The sequence below is a fragment of the Festucalex cinctus genome, chromosome 1 (genome assembly GCF_051991245.1).
Source record: "Festucalex cinctus isolate MCC-2025b chromosome 1, RoL_Fcin_1.0, whole genome shotgun sequence".
NCBI classification, from domain to species: Eukaryota; Metazoa; Chordata; class Actinopteri; order Syngnathiformes; family Syngnathidae; genus Festucalex; species Festucalex cinctus.
Window position 1 is genome coordinate 7,569,200 of NC_135411.1, and position 21,153 is coordinate 7,590,352.

At 43.5% G+C, this 21,153-nt stretch overlaps 3 protein-coding genes across 11 annotated transcripts in view; 1 reads left to right on the top strand and 2 right to left on the bottom strand.

Annotated features, from left to right (window-relative positions):
- Positions 1–21,153, top strand: part of vwa5b2 (von Willebrand factor A domain containing 5B2) — a 61,285-nt gene that overhangs the window by 6,596 nt on the left and 33,536 nt on the right. For 4 of the 9 annotated variants that reach the window (XM_077514198.1, XM_077514209.1, XM_077514226.1 and 1 more), the window contains 2 exons: positions 16,458–16,832; positions 20,717–20,878. The exons of 2 other annotated variants lie outside the window; for them this stretch is intronic. The gene's annotated coding sequence lies outside the window, so the exon portion shown is untranslated. Of the gene's footprint in view, positions 1–16,457; positions 16,833–20,620; positions 20,879–21,153 lie in introns of those variants that run through there. 3 more of the 9 variants (XM_077514217.1, XM_077514253.1, XM_077514244.1) reach the window with 2 other exon arrangements.
- chrng (cholinergic receptor, nicotinic, gamma) lies at positions 1,916–10,933 on the bottom strand. Its single transcript, XM_077514299.1, has 12 exons — positions 10,819–10,933; positions 9,219–9,355; positions 9,107–9,151; positions 8,918–9,042; positions 8,687–8,842; positions 6,713–6,810; positions 6,037–6,237; positions 5,785–5,899; positions 5,600–5,714; positions 4,494–4,758; positions 4,280–4,413; positions 1,916–4,122 (listed from the first exon to the last, which is right to left on the bottom strand). The coding sequence occupies exons 1-12, from the start codon at positions 10,931–10,933 to the stop codon at positions 3,901–3,903; spliced, it is 1,728 nt and encodes a 575-aa protein (XP_077370425.1). The 3' UTR covers positions 1,916–3,900.
- prss56 (serine protease 56) lies at positions 11,855–21,029 on the bottom strand. Its single transcript, XM_077514284.1, has 14 exons — positions 20,688–21,029; positions 16,648–16,806; positions 16,324–16,578; positions 15,977–16,166; positions 15,586–15,694; positions 15,160–15,316; positions 14,927–15,069; positions 14,610–14,769; positions 14,287–14,475; positions 13,971–14,147; positions 13,678–13,880; positions 12,684–13,200; positions 12,504–12,610; positions 11,855–12,412 (listed from the first exon to the last, which is right to left on the bottom strand). Exons 1-14 carry the CDS (start codon positions 20,785–20,787, stop codon positions 12,239–12,241), a joined length of 2,640 nt encoding a protein of 879 aa, XP_077370410.1. The 5' UTR covers positions 20,788–21,029; the 3' UTR covers positions 11,855–12,238.

A 21,153-nucleotide genomic window follows, 5' to 3' on the forward strand; every position in this document is an offset into this window, starting at 1 on the left:
TTACATCTCTAGTGTCAAGGTGGTAGGTTGAAGTATAATATAAAGTGTACAAAATAAGTAGCCAATGTTGGTGTTTGTTTGCAGATCAGGCTAGTTAGCATGGCAGAAATATAACAACAAAAAAAATACAAAAATCAACAAAAGAAAACAAAATTGGCAAATGGAATACAATTTGTTCCAAACTCACAATCATAAAATCTTTATGAAAACAATCCAGGCAAAGTTGAAGGTACATTTTAACATTATGTAAAAGCAATAAGAACACACAATACCAAAATTTGGTATGAAAAGTAAGCGTGTCATTTAGCTGGAAACTGTGTCAAAAGACAGTAAAATATTTTTATTTTTGACATTTTAGCAAAAGAGGTCCATGTTCAATATCAAAGCATAGCCAATGCTGTAAATGACAAGTCTACACACATAATTCCTTCTACTGTAGTTGCCACTTTGTGTCAAGTCCAGCCAAAATATGCTCAATCAACAAATAGAAACATAATTTTAACAAAATGTGGCCAGTGGTCTGACATTTCTGATTTGTAGGCTACGTGTAGCAGCTTAGCATCAGATAGTGTTAGCATTCAGTGTTGCCATAGTCACGCACTGCTCCACCTTAGACTCATAAATGCCCAACACTAGTCACAGGAGACCCAAAATAATACAAATCCTTTCTTCACAAAAATCTGGTACCAGATACCAGATGAAAAAAATTAAGGCGTTCGAGAGGTAAACTTGCACTGTAAGTTCACATGTACAAATGTATACAGTACTTCCCATCAGGGGAATGACATCCAAGAGTACTGCTCATGAAAATGTTTAGACATTATGCTTCAGAATGAGATTAATAGTTTTGTAAAAGTTAGCCATTCTGAACTTTGATTTATAAATGCACCATGAGGACCTTTTTTTTAATTTAATTAATTTATTTATTTATTTTTTATTGAACATATAAACAGATGAACAGCAGAGATAAGGAAAAACAAAAACAAAAAACAACAACAACAATCAAAAGAGAAGAAAATCCCAATAAAATAATCATTCAATCAATCATAACTTACATGTTCAAAAGGGAGTAGGAAGAAGTTAGAAACTTATCTAGTCCTACCCCTTTTACTAAATATATTTAAACTTATTTCATTATTAATACAATTTTAATTTACTATTATTAAAAATCATAATCATAATAATAATAAATAAAATATATAACCCAAGTTATATATATATACACAAGTGCACTTAAACATATTCACATTTACCAAAAACATATATACATAAATTTACTAAACATATACCATAATACCTATCTAGATCATTTACACATACTCACATGTACAATTTTCATATTCTGGTCTGACATAGATAATTTTTTTGAACTTTACTTTTAAACATTTTTTTAAACTCCAGCATTGAGTCACAATTTTTCAAATCAATTCCCAAATGATTCCACAGATCAACACCTTTTACAGATACACACCTTTGCTTAATATTTGTTCTTGTTTTGGGGTTTTTGTACACACTTGTACCCCTTATATCATAAGGACTGTGTCTCATTTCAAATAACTTCTGAGTACTGTGGCAGAGTAAATTGTTGTAAACTTTATACATTATTTGTGCTATTTTAAAATCCACCAAGTCATAAAATTTCATTGCATTTAATTTAATAAATAGTGGATGTGTTGGTTCTGTATATTTTGATCCATTAATAATTCTTATAGCTTTCTTTTGCAATTTGAAAACGGTGTTAGTATTTGTTTTATATGCCATTCCCCATAATTCCACACAATAGGTCAAATATGGTAATAATAATGAACTATATAATATATATAATGATTTCATGTTTAAAACATCCTTACTTTTATAGAGTATCCCTATGATTTTTGACATTTTCCTTTTAACAGTTTCTATGTGTGGCTTCCAACATAAGTTATCATCGATGACAACTCCAAGGAATTTATTTTCATTCACCCTTTCTATTTCAATTGAATTCACCATAATTTTGACTTGATGAGTGATTTGTCTAGTGCCAAAAACCATGAACTTGGTTTTATTTAAATTCAATGATAATTTATTCACATCAAACCAGTTTTTTAATATATTCAATTCATACTCCACAGTAGTCAGAAGCTGCTTCAGGTTTTCTCCTGAACAGTAGAAAGTTGTATCATCAGCAAATAAGACACTTTTCAATATTTTTGAGGCACAGCAAATATCATTTATATACAGTATAAATAATTTAGGGCCAAGCACAGACCCTTGGGGAACTCCATGAGTGATCTTCATGTGTTCTGATTGTACATTATTAAACTGCACATACTGATATCTATTATCCAAATAACTTTTCATCCACTCGTAAGCTAAACCTCTTATTCCATACTTCTTTAATTGATTCATTAATATAGAATGATCTATAGTATCAAAAGCTTTTTTTAAATCCATAAAAATCCCAACAGTAAATTTTTTATTATCTATTTCGGTAGATATTGCTTCTACAAGCTCCATGACTGCCATTGAGGTGGTCCGTTTTTCTCTAAACCCATATTGAGTTTCACTTAAGAGCTTATGTTTCTCAATAAAATTATCCAGTCTATATGAAAATAATTTTTCTAGAATTTTTGAGAACTGTGGCAACAATGATATTGGTCTGTAGTTATTAAACGTGTGTCTTTCTCCACTTTTATAAACAGGAATGACTTTGGCTATCTTCATTTTTGATGGAAATATACCAGTTTTAAATAATAAATTACAAATATATGTAAAAGGTTGTACAATATATTCTATAATACTTTTTACTAATGTCATATCAATGTTAAGACAGTCAGTAGACTTTTTATTTTTTAATGTTTTCACAACATTTAATACTTCTATATCATTAACATCATTAAGAAACATTGTGGATGAATTATTTACAATGTTCTTATCTATTTCATGTTTGTTTCTTGGCTCTGGGATTTTGTTTGCCAAGTTGCTGCCCACGTTAACTAAATATTCATTAAAATTATTAGCTATGTCAGAAATTTCATCAGTTACCATATTGTTATCTTTTATAAAATATTGTGGATAATTTGTTTTTTAGAACTTTTTTTAATTATATGATTTAGTGTTTTCCATATTTCTTGTGTATTGCTTTTATTCTGTTCTAATAATGCATGGTAATAATCTTTCTTTCTTATTCGAATAAACAGATTTCAAGGGGTTCTCGGTTTTACAACTGTTCCGACATTTCAATAAAATAATAGACTATACAGAGAATTGTTTTCAAGACATTAAAATCTACGTGATCGTGAATGTGTTAGTACAATTAAAAAGACTGGAGTAGAAGTAAATAGAGGCCAAATATATAAAATGGAGAAAAGTGCTACACATCGGAACAGGGGCAACTGGTATCAAGAAATTCAGCAACCTACAATGCAAAAAGACTTGAGTTTGAGTTCCGGGACCAAGGGCCAAAGTAAAATTTGTCTCAATCAGCACAGACAGACAAAACTGATACAGACAGTAATGTGCAATATTATGTAAGATCATCTGATTTGACTTATGACTGGCTTTTGCCACTTTTGGGACTTGCTTGAAAGTTGGCCTAATCCTTGCACATATGTCTTACCTCTCGTACTTCAACCTCTGATATTGATGTACATTAGTAATAGAGTATGGCACGTTCAGACCTACATTCATACCTACAGGACCCTGGTTCAAATCAAGGAACCCTTGTACAGTTCGACACTCTTAAATATCGCCAAACATTCTACAACTACAGACTTTACAGCTGACATCTCTGTTTACTTTTTATGGCTCATGTAACTGCACTTTTTCCAGCCAGTGATTCGTCAGTCATCCTTGGTTTTTGCTGACCAAAACTGATGCATAGCTTTCAACCTTGAAAGAATGGATATGAGGTGATCTGCTTCAACCCAGGAGGTCCACTCCTGGCCTGCTATCGGGTATCCCTGTGAGATTCTCTGTCACGGGAAGGTACTTTTTGGGATCCCCCAGGAAGGGAGAAGAAGGTGGCTGGTTGAAGTGGCCCAACAGGAAGATGGCGATGGTGCCCACGAAAAACAGCAGAGCCATGACAATGAAGCAGACCCGGTCGATGACCCGGGCAACCCGGATCCACTCGTCATTCTCCTGATTGGAACAACATCATCACTTGTCTCTTTTCCACAAATGCAAAACTGCGTGAGTGTTTGGTGTGAGGGAAGACCTCAACTAACCCTGAGATCAACCCCACCAAACACCATTGGAACAACCTCCAACAGAGATTTTGAGTGAAAGGTCAACTTACGGTTTGAAATTTGTTCTGCTGCTTTGTCGTCTCTGCGATGTGTTTACACGAAGCGATGCATTGCTTGAGTTCCGGGGCAGCTTTTGCCAAACTTAGACTAAGTCGCTCGGCTGTTCCTTCTTCCAGACCTTTCTCTATGTGTAAACTGGAAATAAATGGCCTCATCCTGGAACATCTCCGATATAAGTACGAACCAACTCATCAAAATACTTACCCAATGTATCAAACACTGACTTCAACAGTCCGTTTCTGTCTTTCAGCCGGGCAAACATCAGTTCAGTCCGGGCTGTTTTCAGTATATATTCCTCCGCCTTGTTGATGAGCGTCATCGAGCTGCTGCGCCGACATGGGACCAGATGTACTTCGTTCCTTTCGTCGAGTCTACCGTCACCTTTGTCGGGTTCAGCGGAGGCGCCAGGATCAGGTGTCCAGGGCTGCATTTGCATTCTCAGCAGCCGAGGCAGAATGTTCAGAAAGATCTGATGGACAAAGACATACTTGTTGATCTGATTCCGTGAACGGGGTCCATCCTTTATTTGTTGCTTACTCCAAAGCATAGTCATCCATCTCCATGCTAACCTGTTCACCAAAATCATGTTACACTACCTGCGCCACAGCTTAAACCTGGTGGGCGGCGTGGATCAGTGGTGGAGTGGTTGTCTTTCAACCCAGAGGTTGTAGGTTAGATCCCATGCCATTGTGACCACATCGAAGTAGCCTTGAGCAAGATACTGAACCCTCAGTTTCTCCTGATGCTGTGTCATCAGTAGGTGAATGAGTAGTCAAATGTAAAGCGCTTTGAAGGCCTTGTAAGGGGGAAAAGCGTTATATAAATGAAGTACCATTTCCCATTTACCTGGTCTATTTGGGGTGGCATAGCTCAGTAGTAGAGTGGTCGTCTCCCTTCCCAGAGGTTGTGTGTTCAATCCCTAGCTCTTGTGACCATGTCGAAGTCTTCTTGAGCATGATATTGAAACCCCCAATTGCTCCTGAACTGCATCATCAGTAGGTGAATGAGGAGTGTGGAGGGCTTTGAGTGCCTTGTAGGTAGAAAAGTGCTATACAAGAAAAAGTCAATTTACCATGCCCATAGTCTATTTTATGTCACCAAATTGTCTCGTGGGCTGGGGATGTCGTGGAAAATGGTCTTAGTCGGCCAGAATGGCCATCAAGTCAAATTCACCAAAACAGTAGGAAGATGCGCCAGTTTTAATGTCAAACGCACATGCGCCTGTCATCGAAAATAGAGCCTGTTCTTAAATTTAAGGAGGCTTTCATCTCCACGGGATGAAATCCGGACCTCGTGACGCACAGCCGCACCTTTCTGACTTGGTCCGACATGACGTGAGTGCTTGGTGTTCTCAGTGAAACGTTGAGAACGATCACGCAGTTCATCACTACTATGGTGGTCACAGACATCACAAACATCAGATACCTGTGGTGAAAAAAGAACGTCATCATAAAGTGGAAATATAATCTCTCATCGGAAGTATACTCAGACGTACTTTCCAATAAGAGGAACCGCTTTGGACGTCTCTGGAACTTTTCTGGCGATGAGGAAGAGGAACACGGTCTGACCCAGAAGAGTGGCAATGGACATGGTACACTTCTGGCCACCAGCTGCAAAAGACATAATCATAAAATTGTGTCTGTCTGATGTAGAATAATATGAAGAGAATCTTGATTACATACGTCAAACTTCCTTAACATTTGGAGTCGGAACATTTACATTTTGAAAAGGGGAGAAAATGAATGACCTTTGGCAGGTAGGTAGTAAACAAGCAGGCAGAGAGAGGAAAAGAGCACACAGGGAGCGATGATATTGATGATGTAGAAGAGGGGCTTCCTCTGGATGATGAGGAAAAAGACCAACTCCTGATATTCCAAGTCATCTTTGGTGTACTGGCCGTTGATCACCTTCTTCGCTGGCCTGTGTTTGATGGCCCATTCTCCATTTTCTAGTGAAGGCAAACAAAGCAGTCAGGAATGTGAACATGTTACTAGTATGAACGTTGACTGTGCATCACTTTTGAAGACGTGGACCATATCAAGATGCCATGATGATGGAGCTGCCTAGAAAATTCCTTCCAGGAGTCCATGAAGTGTGGGAAAGAAGTCTGGCTTGGAAAGTGCCTGAGACTCCAGGGGATTGTTCAAAAGGACACACTTGCAGACTGATTTGAAATACATCTTTTGTGACATCAGTCATGGAATTTTGTTCAAGAATGACTTGTGATCAACTTTGGAGGTTCCACTGTTTTATTTATTTATTTTTTCCAGCGACACATTTATAACATGAGGGCCTACCAAGCTCTGCTTTGCTGACCACGTTGCCACGGTAATGACAAGTGAATGTGGAATCAAAACTTAAAAAATAAGCTGAAACAACTGCATATATTTTGACTGTTGGTGATATGCGCAAACGCGTCGTACCTGTAAACGCCTCAGGGTCAATATCAACCCACTCCAGAGTTTGGTTGTCCTCCTCTTTCAGAACAAGTTCAATCTCATTGGCGCTGTAGGTCTGGGAGCTGCACACAAAGACAAGAGCGATGGTCTGCCAGCGCAATGAAAAACAAACATTTATTTCCCTTCACAAGACAGCAACATGAAAAGCGACCTTGAATGGAACTTTTGTCTGTGCTTTGGACACCGCAAGGTCTATTTCAGCACAAAGACAAGCTGACGTGGGAACGTGCAGCCTGGAGCCAGGATTCTAGAAAGTCTGGAGTCAGAAGTCTAGAAGTGATTTTTTTCTTTTTTTTTTCAGGAGGAAGCTAACCCATTTATTACAGTATCTCACAAATGTGAATACCCCCCTCACATGTCTGCAGATATTTAATTACAACCTTTCATTGGACAACGATGAAGAAACACACGTCTAGTCAGTCATACAACAGTGTAAATTTATTGTTCCCTCAAAATAACTCAAAATACAGCCTTTAATATCTAAAGCCTTGGCAACAAAAGTGAGTACACCCCTAAGCAGTCATTGACTACTGGAACTATGTCCTGTGGTCTGATGAGACCAAGATAAACTTACTGGTGTCAAGCGTATGTGAAGGCAACCAGGCGAGGAGTACCATGTCAAGTGTCTCTTGCCTGTAGAGGTGGCAAATCCAGGTCCAGAAAGAACCCTGCCACTGTTTGTTTTTTGCCCGGGGTGTTAGCTAGCTAGCTAGCTTCCATGGTGCTCGTTTACCTGCTAAAGAGCTAGCTAGCTACCTAGGTAGCTAGGTAGCACAAGGGGCTAAAGCAGGCAGGGTATTTGCTTTCTGGACCTGGATTTGCCACCTCTGCTAATAGCAAGACATGCTACAATAATAATAGCTAGAGGTGGAAAATCCAGGTCCAGAAAGTTAAAAACCCTGCCACCGTTTGGCTTTAGCCCCAGGTGTTAGCTTGCTCCCTAGATAGCTCCCATGGTGCTTGTTTATGTTCTAAAGAGCTGCCTAGCTAGCTAGCACAAGGGGTTAAAGCAGGCTTTAACTTTCTGGACCTGGATTTGCCACCTGTAGCTATTATTATCGCAGCATGTCTTGCTATTAGCAGAGGTGGCAATACCAGGTCCGGAAAGTAAAAACTCTGTCACTGTTTGGCTTTAGCCTCAGGTGTTAGCTAGCTAGCTAGCCCCCTAGATAGCTCCCATGGTGCTCGTTTACCTGCTAAAGAGGGGGCTAAAGCCAAACTCTGGCAGGGTATTTACTTTCTGGACCTGGATTTGCCACCTCTACTTGCCTGCAGTGAAGCATCATGGTGGGAGTGTCATGGTCTGGGGCTGAATGAGTGCTGCCAGCATTGTGGAGCAACACATCATTGAGGGCAACATGAATGCCAACATGTACTATGGCATACTGAAGCAGAGCATGAGCCCTCCCTCTGGAAACTGGGCTGCGGGACAGTATTCCAACATAATAACCCCAAACACACCTCCAAGATGACCACTGTCTTAAACAGGCTGCGGGGAAAGGTGATGGACTGGCCAGTCACGTCTCCAAACCCTATTGAACATCTCTGAGGCAACAGAAGGCAGAGGAGCGTAAGGTCTCAAATAACTCCTAGCTCCAATGATGTCATCATGGAAGAATGGAAGAGGATTCCAGTAGCAACCTTTCATTTCTGGTGGCCACACAAAATATTGACACTTTGAGCATTTTCACTTAGGAGTGTACTCACTTTTGCTGCCAAGGGTTTAGCTATTCATGGCTGCATTTTGAGTTATTTTGAAAGAACAATACACTGGCATACAGTATAAGCTGTACACTTACTACCTTGCATTGTATATTCACCTTTGTGAGACAATGTATAAAACACAGCAGCAGTTTAATTGGAAGCATCTTCAAAACGATCTTGCTGAATGCGCAGTACAGGAATCTAGTGAGACTCATTCAGATGATCTGCGCTCACCGGAACACCATGGTGCAATTCTGCCAGTCGAATGGGAAATAGTTGACAGTGACGGCACAGGCGCTGCGGTAGATGGCGGGAGGCAACCAGTACACGCATCCGTCAGGAGACACCAGCGCGTTGCAGTACAGCGCCACTTCGAATTGTCCGTCCACACTGCACGTACGTGGTGGGGGAGCTTGTAAAATGGACGGCGAACATACTTGAGCAAGATTAGCTTGAATGACTGACTTGTTCTCCAGGATGACATCGGGGAGCCAGATCTTCTTGGAGGGGACGCGTAGCTTCGAAGTGATGTTCTTGTATAACGCAGATCGAGGCGGATGGTCCCAACTGAGCCTGTAGTCACACCATTGCTACGAGCAGAAATAATGGTCTACTCTAGGAGTCTCGAGTCATCAGTGTGACGCAGATTATTACCATTTCGATCCAAACACTAGTCGTCAGGGCCTCCTCCTTTTCGTTCTGAGTAGAGAAGTTCACGATCATCTGTAACTATGCCCATCAGCATCCTATTAGAAAGCTTTCTTACCAGGGAGATGAGGTTGGTGAGGGTCATCTTGACTGTCACCTGAGTGACATCCCCGCTGTTCTCCACGGGCCGCACTTTCTTGTTGTAGCCTTTCATTAAGTCCTTGAAAAGTTCCCCTTCCAGGTTGAGTGCCGATGCTGCACACAAACACAGAGCGCAGACTGAGAAAATACTTGCGAGACGTTAAGCTGACATATGATCGTCTTATGCGGGATGAATGAGGAGTTTGGGTGGTCCAAAGTCTTCCCAAGATTGTGTCAAAGGGGTTTCATCATGCATCCTTGATGTGTGTAACTGAAATAATACTGACTTTTTTTTTTTTTTTTTTTTTTGGGTGTCTCATTGGACTTTATTGGATTGGCAATAAGAAGCCTGGAGCTTCAGCCTATACCTTTTTCCGGTTAATGAGTTGTTTAAGGTTGATATTTGCTTTCTTTTCTGTGCTGTCCATGGAGCTGAAAATAAATCATTCATTCATTCATTCACTCATTTATCAAGTGACCAAGGCGAGCACACCACTATAGGCTGTTGCAAAAAAAAAAGTTATGATGTAGAGGTCAAAGAAATGTTGCATAAGTGGACAAGGCCTTTGATAAAATAAATGTATATTTTATTTAAAGTCTAATTTTTTTTTTCTGTGGTGACTGTCTTAAAAATCGAGTCCAGGCTCCGGCCTTCCTGGGTGGAGTTTGCATGTTCTCCCCGGGCCCGCGTGGGTCTTCTCCGGGTACTCCGGTCTCCTGCCACATTCCAAAGACATGCATGGCAGGTTCATTGGGCGCTCCGAATTGTCCCTAGGTGTGCTTGTGAGTGTGGATGGTTGTCCGTCTCTGTGTGCCCTGCGATTGGCTGGCAAGCAGTTCAGGGTGTCCCCCGCCTATACTGCCCAAAGCCAGCTGAGATAGGTTCCAGCACCCCCCGTGACCCTTGTGAGGAGCAAGTGGTTCAGAAAATGGATGGATGTTTCCTCAATGTGAAAGACAGAAGGAACAATATTCAATATGTGTTTGTAACTTTTCTTTCCATACAGCTAGATGTGTACTCAACGACAGCTGTATTGAAATACTTTAAAATACACGTCTATATATATATATATCAAATGTTTTCATCCCAGTCCCCTCCATTTCCAAAATCCCATCTGCGCCACTGAAGTCAAATAGCAATGTATACCAACGATACAATCAGCCCCAAACCACATTGCCTACAAAACCTTATACATCTTTTGTATAACTTTTCATAAAAACCTAGAGTTAAAAATAATCTAGACTTAATTGCCACGAATGCATAACACTTTGGGTTGGTGTTCTAAAAGCAACAGGCTTTAAAACTGGATGTTAAATACCAGATGTGTGAACTTATCGTAGAGAGCCTGGAAAACCCATGTTCTTCAGAAAATTATAGTAAAAAAAAAAACTGAAGAAGTGATCAAATCTTCTCATTATGACAAGGAACATTATATGGTCAGTCTACGGTATTAATTGTTGATCATTCCACAATCTCTTTGGACGTCCCGTCACAGTGAAGTACAACAGCCTCTGTGTGTGTGTGTGTGTGAAACAAACAAACAGAAACAGAAGCGTATCAGCAAATCTACTCTTACCTGAGGCAGAAATGAGAAAGATCTTCACCAGGAATGACACAGAGGGAAGAGAATCCATCAGCGCGTGTGTGTTTATGTGCTGCTGTCTGAGCAAACTATGATCGCAGACACGCATGCACACTACTTAATGGACCTGCTGGCATTCTGCCTTTGTGTGTGCTTGCGTGTTCGTGTGTGTTTCCCAGCACGAGTTGTACAGTAATTCCAGTACTGCATTGTCAGCTGTCACGGCAATACAAACACATTCTTACAGCCTTTTGCCAGTCAAGCATCTATCTTAAGAGAATAATAAAGGTAACAGACAAAATTAGCACAGAAGCCAGCATGGAGCCTTTAGTAAACAAAGCAAAAAAAAAAAAACTGAAAGAGAAGAGCAGGAGAAGACGAACGATAGCAACCGTAAAAGAAAAGAACACAACGGGACAGTCGACTGAACGGGTGATAAGTCGGGCTCATTTGCAGGTACCGTCTCTGAAGGCTGATCAGCTTTTGTTGAGATTGGGTTATGTTGCTGGCATATTTGTGACTCGCTGTCGGCTATCATCAGCCTATGCGTCACAAACATGCTCGGCACACTTTCCAGACATCTCCAGACCTGAGGCGGGAATGTTTCCATAGTGTTGGGAGTATTTGTTGTATCTGTTTACACAGCTGTCGTACTTATATCCTCAACATGACAATTTTTAAGGTTTGAGCTGAGACATTTAGATGAGTGGAAAGACTTCGGCCGTGCATTTTTTTTGGTCAATCCTTTTAAGAAGCAACAGGAATCCTTTGGAACCACAGTTTTACCATTTGCCTGATCATGACAGACAATGATTGGTCTCCCTTTTACAATTCCCCATCGTGTACTCAGGAGGGAAAACAGGAGAAATGTTTACAGCAGCTGCTCTGTTGATGTTGAGGCTTACTCTTAATGGTTGGCGGGATGAGTTCAATGTGGGGTCACAGTACCAACCAATTAGCACTATGATGTGTGGGGTTCAAGCCGCGCCCGCCATCATCCCCTCTCCCATCAAACATTTGCTCTGGAATGACAAGCCTCGAGTGCCTTAGTGTTAATAAGAGTTTTATACACACCTCCTTCATATATATTTTGCGTTTACAAAAATACAAATGATTTTCTCTATAAAAATAAATAAGATATTAACAATATAGACATTGTCCTTCACAAGAGGCTCAACCTTTGCAAAAGACTTTGTGCCAAAAAGAATAGAATAACTTAGTGTTTGTACAGATTCATAAGTTAGAAAAGGCCGTTGTGAGGGCTGCTAGATGGATACATTCATAGTTTTTCAGTAGAGCAACGATCTGGCTCTCAAACGGTGACTGAATCCTACTCGAGGATACTCTCCACCGTAGGAAACAACAACTCTGGTGCTTCAGTGTCTCCAGATTTCTTCTTGTGGTTCCATTGACGTTAAGTCTTCAGGGCCTCCAACGCTACGGAGATGATCCTTGGCACGCTGCGGTAGAACGAGTCATTTTCCAGGCCTACGAGACTGTAGAAAGTCAGAGGTCGGCCTCCTACGACAGCTCTGACCCTGGCTTGATAAAGTCCTCTATCGTTCTTGGAGCTCAGATCAACCAAGACCTGAAACAAACAAATTGAAGCGATAATCATCCATCAATAAGTCCCACTACATTAACGCCTCTGAACCTTGTCATTGTGAAGAATGAATTACCTCCTGGAAGCTCATCCGCAGGTTCTTGTTTGGGATACTTAGCACCCAGTGGTAAGAGTCTCTCACTTGACTCACTTGTTGCGAAGTCTCTCGAACACCAGGACAAACTACGAGGGCAATCCAAGCATTTTAGAGGATTGACTGCTGCCATAACACTACAAGCTGTCAGCGCAGACTTACCTTTCCCACCTGGCCCAGATGTCTGCCTCTTATGAAGAAGGCTTCTTTGTTTTCTGTGACTTAAAGAATTGTTCGTGTGCACAGTGTGAGTCTGAGATGTCGTCTTTGCGAGATCTCCCATATTTATTGGTAGCGCTGTAGTTGACGCTGAAGCTGACAATCCTCCAAGTTCATCCAAATTGTCCCACGTGCCATCAGATGAAGGAACAAATGCTTCACGTTGGGTCTCATCACTGGTCAAAGTTTCACTTGGTGTCCTTAGTTTCTCAATTTCAGTCATTAGGGATGTTAGAAGTGACCAAGGCCTCTGGGATTTTGGCGAAGAGGAAAGACCAGTGTCGATTTGCAGCCCTTTGGAAGATGTTGGAAGGAGAGGGGGATTGGAAGAATGTTCCTGGAAATAGGATGGATCCAAGTGGAGGGTGGGCGGAGCAGCTTTGGAGTCCAGTTTGGAGCGCAACGCTGAGATGATATTTCGGTATTCCTTCTCAAGCTGAAGAACCGAGTGGTCCCCTGCCTGGAAGCAACATGTAGAAATACGGATTACAGATTAGCGCCACTTGAATGCTCTACGGTGATTATGTGGTTGATTTGTGTTGATTGAGAATATCGCAAAAGAAAAAAAAAAATCTAGTGTTACAATGTTTTTATTGTCTTCCAAAGAAGTGAGGGCCAACATTGTGCTGCCGTGCAAAGCATTGTGAGCTGCTGACATCAGAGAGTTCTGTCGCCTCGCGTGTTTGCATGCATACACATTGGGAATGCCGCACCGTGTTACCAGAACAGAAAACAAAACCGCTCAGCAATGAAGTGCTGGCAACGCTACCAAAACGTGTCCGATTGCCTGTATCAGAATTTGAAAGCCACAAAGTGAATGATCCCGTCATCCTTTTTCAGTTCAGGACCTAATAAATTTGATCCTTCATCATTGCTCTTGACTGGTTAATATTATAACTTTTTAATGAAAGATTAACAGATTGAGGGATGTTGGTACCTGTAAGAAAAGTTTTTCTTCCTGTCTGGATGATTCAAAGGAGTTATCTGTGGAAGTGTCGTTCTGCTGGGTCTCCATGTCATCAGCGATGGTCACCAGGTAATTCTCCCAGTCTTCTACCGAGGGGCCCAACGCCTTGAACAAAGCAGGAGGAACTGAAGAGGAAATTTGCTCCTTTGGTGTCACAGCGCCACCTTGCTGCTCTGCAATGAATGACACACTTGTTTGGTTCTGAATTTTCAGTTTTTAGAGACAATGGCAGCACATTATCAGGTGGTTGGGACTGTATGTACCTTTATGATTTCCACCCACGTCCCTCTTGTCCCTGCTGTGAAGAAAAGCAGTGCTGTAGATGTGTTCGACCAGTTGAGGAAGAGTCTGGGTGAAGAAGGTTAAGTCCACTTTGTCCCTTATGTAGTCTTCAGCACTCTGGAGCAAGTCCAGCAGAGTCTGCAGGAAGGAACGCAGCTCTACATGCAAGATAATGAGCAGGGAAAAGGATAAAAAAATAAACCAAAAACTTTGAAGATGATACTCTTGCCTGATTGCACAAGATCGTACAAGATCGTTTTTTTTTTTCTTTTTTTTTTTATAAAGAATGCTACGTACGGCATTTCTTGAATCGGGTGAGACATTTGTCCTCGGCCATCCGGCTGCAAGCGCTGCTCGACTGGCCCGGAGAGCAGCTGAGGGTGTAGAAACGACACAGAGTGCTGAACTCTGACCTTTGCTCCTCCTCTGTCATTTCTGTCGTTTTGAGAAGCTCGGGACATGTCGGTTCCCTGCTGCCAAATGACTCTGCGAAGTAGTCACAAATAGACATTGTTCATAAGTGTACAAGTTTGCCAAGACAGCATTTTATAATTAGAAGTCAGTGTCAAGTTGCAAATATGACAACATTTTTGGTTGTTTTATCGTTGTCCAAAACTTACTCTGCATTTCAACCTGAATCCAGTCAGAAAAAGCAGTCACACGCGTATAAACTCCAGGCTTGCCCTTCTCCCCGCAACCATCTCCCCAGGACGTGATACCATGTAGCTGAAAGCGACCGGAAATTCTGTCCTGGTAGATCAGTGGGCCTCCGGAGTCACCCTAAAGAGGAGTCATGACGACAGAATAGCAATGAATGCGTCATCATAACAAATGAACCGTCTACTCGGTAGTGAGGTTCACAAGAGAGCACTGATAGTTAAGTACTATGATGAAGTCACTCAGTTAAAATCAGTGAAGTCTCAGTTGTGGTGCCCACCTGACAGGAGTCGATCCCTCCTGATAGATAGCCGGCACACAGCATGGTGTTGGTGACCAGCTCTTTGCCCAGTGCGTTCTTACACGTGTTCTGAGGCAGTAGAGGCACTTTGGCCTCCATTACAATGTCAGCGGATGGGCCATCTGCATACATAACACACATTATTGCTCTCTGGAAGAGACATGAAACTCATGACCTTAGCATCAACGTAATCAACGTCAGTGTTTACATACCTTCATAGAGGGAACCCCAGCCTGCCACCAGGCATGGGCTGCCAGTAGGGGGCTCTATCCCAGAGGGCAGACACACGGGGGTGACACGGTCAGACAGAACCACCGGAGATGTCAACTCCACCAGGGCGATATCGTTGTTAAACGTCTTTGGGTTGAACTGGAAGACATGGAAGACGTTTTACTGTTGAGGGTTGCTTGCGGATCTTCTCATTCATCCAGGTCATTTCATTCACAGGGAACTGAATCAATCGCAGCTGGACTGCTGTTTGTCTTACAAGACATTTTCCTCTCATTTGAGTGGGCTTAATCAGTTCATGCAACAAGGCTAATCTGAAGCTGTTATAGTGATGGATTAGGAATGGGATCTCACTTGAGTGGATACTTTTAGCAATAAAGTGTATATTCGCCCTACGGATGGAAGGCTACCTTAGGATGAGGGATGATGCGGTTGACTTTGAGAACCTGCTCATCAGGGTCAGTCTTGGTGATGTCAAACTCGCCCACCACCGCCGTCCAGTAGCTTTCACTGCGGCTTCTGCGTGGACCAAGAATCATGGTGATTATATCTAATAATTCTAATTCTGAGCCAACACAGGTTGAAGACACCAAATGCAAAAATCCAGCATTTACAAAGATTATGAACCATTCTCCCAAAGTCCTTGTGTGTTTGTATATATTTGGCCAAGAAAGATGATACTGATATAAAATCTGTCAGGTCAATAAAATTTGGCAAACAACTGCTAGGTTTACCAACTAAAGTGTCGGCTGAGTGTATTGTATGTTTGGGCCATGGAAGACGAGTTCTGAACAGCCTTACCCAGCAAAACAGTGCGCTGCGGTGACCACCCAGGAACTCTCCACCAGGACTCCTCCACACATCAGTCCACCATCCAGCTGCAGATTGACTAACCAGGGCCAGCTGCCCGGTGGAGCAGGAGACCCGCCCACGATCCTGGATCGAGGCTGGGTTACGTTGTGCGCCGAGGATGACCTCTGGCCACACACGGCTGCAGGTGTAGACGCAGACGGAAAATCAGGAAGAGAAGCAAATTCAACTAGCCGTTGATGAGGAAAATAAGATTTGAGTCACAAACAGTGGAAAGCAGATCATCTACATTGAATCTAAAGTATGTGAATGATTTTCAGAAGCATGTATTCCCTCACCCTGCACATGCGTCTGAGTGGCGGGTTCCAGGTTCTGCATTGTGTTAAGCAAGCTGCACTGGAGGACGCGGGCGCTGCAACTCTCACCCATGATTCTGATGCAGCTCTCTTTGTCCATGTTGCCCGCTTGACAGCGGCGCTGGTAGAAAGCGCAGGCCTGGCTCAATGCCCAACTCCGCTCAGCTTCGTCTTGAAGCTTCTGGGCCTTGCTGATGACATCACAGCTGGGTTCCGCCAAGGCGTTGGTGGGAGAAGCTGTTGGGGCGGACATTGGTGAGTCAGCGTTAAGGGGTCGCGAGGAGGTGGGATGAATGTGGATCTTACAGCAGGATCCGGAGGGCTGCCCGCAGTCCTGAAACAAGCAAGGAGCGCAGCCCCTGCAGCCCGCCTCCGCCCGACTCCTCTCGGATGATGCTCGATCCAGAGCGGACAGAGCGCTGGTCATGGCGGCCTCGAGAACCACTGTGCCACGATCGGACAGCGCTACAGTGGACATGAAGACCACAATGGTAAGTTAAGAAAACCAATTCTGCAGACAGATTTGTGAAATGGGTCTCTATTTTCGTAGACAGGCACAGTTGCACATCTTGATTTTCATGCCGGAAAGTCTAGTTTTGTATGTTTGGGAATTCCGGCAGACTGAGAGTGTTTTCTTTTAAGCGACAATTTGGTTACAGAAAGTAGACTATACTAAGTTTAAACCAGGTGAAACAGGTTTACGTTGTGGCACAGGTGGTGTAATGCAATTTTGGTGGATTTGATCAAGCAGATGCAGGCAGACAGATTTCTGCACTCGGCTGATGTGTGCCCATCTGCAAGTGGAGATCATCTTGCAGTTTATTATAAACATACTTTGTGCGCGTCGATCTCCTGTACAGACTCCAGCAAATCAGTTTCTGTTTCTTCCTTCTTGAACTTAAAGGGAATGAGGGGAGCCGCTTTGTAGACGTAGCCCTAACTGCGCCTTTCTACGAAAATACTGAACTAAAGAAAACTTTGCCCTAGACTTGAGCGGGACATAAAAATGGGACCCATACAGTACTCGTAAAAGTCTTTGTCATTCCCGCGACTACATTATTGTACAATTTGTTGTTCATATTTTGTTGCCTCGAATGTTTTTAAACTAAACGGGTTATCTTTGTTCTGCACAGCCTTAGGAATTGTTTCTTTGGCACATCTCACTATATCTGAAAGAATAACAAACAAATAGATGTGACTCAGCAGTTCATGTTTGTTCCTTTGAGATTCTATAAAGAGAACGATGCCTTCGCTCTATATACCATGAAACGTGACCTCAGACACTCAAGCTCACCCTCAGGTTTTTATACTTTTTAGTCCACATTTGAAGGAAGCAAGTTATTGGCTGAAAGTTTTTAAAAATTTGAGTCAAAACTAAAGCCGATTTGTGAGTGGGTAGCCCCCTTTTTTCTCCCCATGCCGCTCTTTGAGCTGCTTGGCAGCGTGTCGGGGAGGCTAGCTCACGCTCAATGCGCCGCCGAGGCTTTCTACAGACACACTTCAATCGGGCCGGCGACCCTGCTGCTCCCCCCTCTGCGCCCGACAACATCACAGGAAGGACACTAACAACAGAGATGCTGATTGAAGTGCTTAATTAGAGAGCAGACCGGCGCTGAGCGGGCAGAGGCTGGCAGGCATGGATGACGAACCCAGGGGGGGCACGGACAGGCAGCCACAGGGAGGCTTGGGCCACGCAGTTTTTTGTTTGAAACTCTCACAGTTTTGCCCATCATGTATGCTCTTGAAACCTTTACATGATATTTCAAATTGGATTGGGCGTTATCGCTTTTACCAGAGCTTGGGCAGAAGGTGAAGTGCAGCATGAAGTGTGCCACTGGAGATCATTCACGTTCTCGTAATTGGTCGTATTACAAATAATGAATCTTTGTTTATCTATCAGCGACGTATAATCAATCAAATGCTCTTCCTGGCAGAAAGTACAATTAATTCTTACAACTTTTACTCTCTACAAGATACTCTCTTTCAACCCTTTCGTGTCAATCGTCCTTTTGAAGGCAGAAACCTGTCAACTCCCTTCCGTCCCTTCAAGGTACAAGAGGATCCTCGTGGATGTCTCTGCCTTGTGAATCACCCAAGATCATTCTGCTTATATTCCTTGTTTTACTTTTTGTGAGATTTTCCAATTGTAAATTACATAGGGGAACACAATTTTTGTTGCGTTAGGTCTGACAGCTGCTTTTTTGTTGCGGAATCCAAAACTGACTTCAGTTTTTTCTTTATCAAGTCAAGTTTTTGAACTTTAGATCCCAGTTTTCTTTAAAAAAAATAAATGTCCAAGGGGAAGGGTGAGTTGGGGCGGGGAGCCATCAGAGGGGATGGACTGCAGTGCCTGGCAGCGCTGTGGTCCCCCCCATCTGTGTCCCTGCCCCACCACTTTGTCCCTCCTTTTTTTGGGGGGGGATGCGGGTGTGTCGGAGTAGGGGATTTTTTTTCCCTCTGCTCCGACTCACCTGCTCCCAATTTTAATGCACCACACGCACACACTTGTATATACACTGGGTGGGGCCACATTCACGGTGTAAGGGTAGAGCTCGCCAGTCGGCGAGCTGGCGGACTCAGTAACAGGGTTAGGTGTCACTAGTACGCTGGCGTGACGACCGGGGCCTCTCCCCACCGGGCTCGGTGTTCTGGTGTTCCGCCTTTTCCCCTGGTGCTTCCTCCTCTGCTTCCCCCCTCCCGCCGCTGTGCTACTCTCGCATGGCTGGAGGTGGGGTGGGCACGTTTTCCCTCTCTGCGCTGCTGCCCGGTGCCGGTTTCCGGGGGTGGGGGGAGGCTCGCGGGGGGGTTGGCGGTCGTCGGGGGGGAGGGGGGTTGGGGCGTCTTGTTTGGGGGGGGGTGGAGGTATGGGTGGGTGGGGTGTTGGGTGTTGGGGGTCGGGGGGTGTTCGGGGGTTTGGGGGCCGGGGGTGGTGGGGCCTGGGTCGTGGTGGGTGGCGGGTTTGGGTGGGGTGCGGGGGGGTCGTGGGGGGATGGGGGCTGGGGACCGGTGGGGCGCTGTGGGGGCCCGCTGGGCCTCGTTCTGCGGCCTTGGGCTCGGGGGTGTGGGCCGGGGCTGGGGCGGGGGTGTTCCGGGCGTTTGGGTCGGCTCGCCGACTGGTGTCCGCTCGGGTGGCTTGGGGGTGGCCTTGGTGCTGCCGGGGCCTGGGGATTTTTGGGGGGTGCCTTCCTCTCTTTAGTTTTTCCTCTGGTCACTTGAGATCTCAATTTATTGGAAGTTTGAGGTTTCTGGGGTTGGCATAAGACTTTTGGTTTTGTAACCACGCAGGAGGGGTTTTGTTGGTGCTGGATTTCACTTTGATGGATTGGATGTACTGGCTTCTATGGATCTCACTCTGCCTTATCGATCCTTCCCTCCTTCCTCTCTTTAGTTTTTCCTCTGGTCTCTTGAGATCTCGCTAAATTTGCTGGAATTTAGAGGCTTCCGGGGTTGGCGTAAGACTTTGATTTTGTAATCATGGGGAAGGCAGGAAGTGTTTGGTCGGTGCTGGATTTCACTTTGATTTATCTTTCTTTTCTCTTTATTTTTTTCTGACCTTTTCTATGGTCTCCTGACCATTTAAACCTCACGACTCTGGCAAGATTCTGAAGTACCTGGTTAAGGCGAAGGGTAATGGGATATTTATAAGGCTTTAGGTGAATTAATGAGTATAAATTTATACGTATTTGCACGCACACGCACGCACGCACGCAAATGCACACGCGCAAACGCACGCACACACAAAAAACAAAACAAAAAACAAAACAAAAAAAAGAGCAATGATGATAAGACGTTGAATCGGTAAGACTACCGAATGAACAATTCTGAGCTCTTTAAAAAATAAATAAATAAAAAATAAAAAAATACGAAAAACTGTACTAGACATATATGTACTTGTTCTATAAAAATTTTCAAATGTTGACATAAAATGAAATATGAAAGAAACAGACATGACTGCAATGTTTATTTAACACATATTTTTATAGATGATTTGGCTACTACCTCATAATTGCTACCAAACTAGCTTTCTGTTTGCAGCTATTGCTAGTACTGACATATTGCACACAACTCTCACTGTCTCAATTGTGACAGCACAAACAAGTTGCCATGTAGCTGTAGGTGAGTCCAATCGCATAATTAGCTCTTCTTACTGCAGTCTTTCTACAGCTAGTAGCGGAATTTCACTTATCTGCAGGGTAAACTTGATGGGGTAGAAAAAAAAATTGACGGCAATTTTTGAATCAGCATGCCAATTACAATCATCCTAAAAATCGAACTCACCAGCAATTTCAAAAAATATATTCCCCAGTTCTATCTGTACTTTGCAGTGGTCCAAACTGCGTGTTTACCTTTGAGTGCACTCTGTGGCATCCTGTAGACTTCCCTGCCCGCTGGAGCCGCCAGCAAGCAACCCAAGGCCACGAACAGCAGCGAAACAAGCACGAGCATGCTGTCAGAACATGTGGCGTCCCAGTGACGACGGCCGGGAGACGCTTGGCGATACCGGAGCGGACGGCGAGATCTTGCTGACCGCCAGCAGGTTGGTGTCTGTGCAAAAAAGGCTTTCTCCCTCCTCCTGATTGTCCGTCACGCAGGGCATCTGTCTGTAAATTGAGGTGGACGAACAATAAGTGGCTCTGCTGATTGCCGCCCGGTATATATAGAGTCTCCAGGGGAAGACCAGCATGGGGGAGGAGAGGAATGGGGGGAGGGAGGGGAGGGTGGGGGAGATGCTCCCATCCCATGCAGGGCCAATACACAAACAGATGAATTCATTAAGACTGTGACAAGCAAATCGGGCGCAACTTGCCAAGG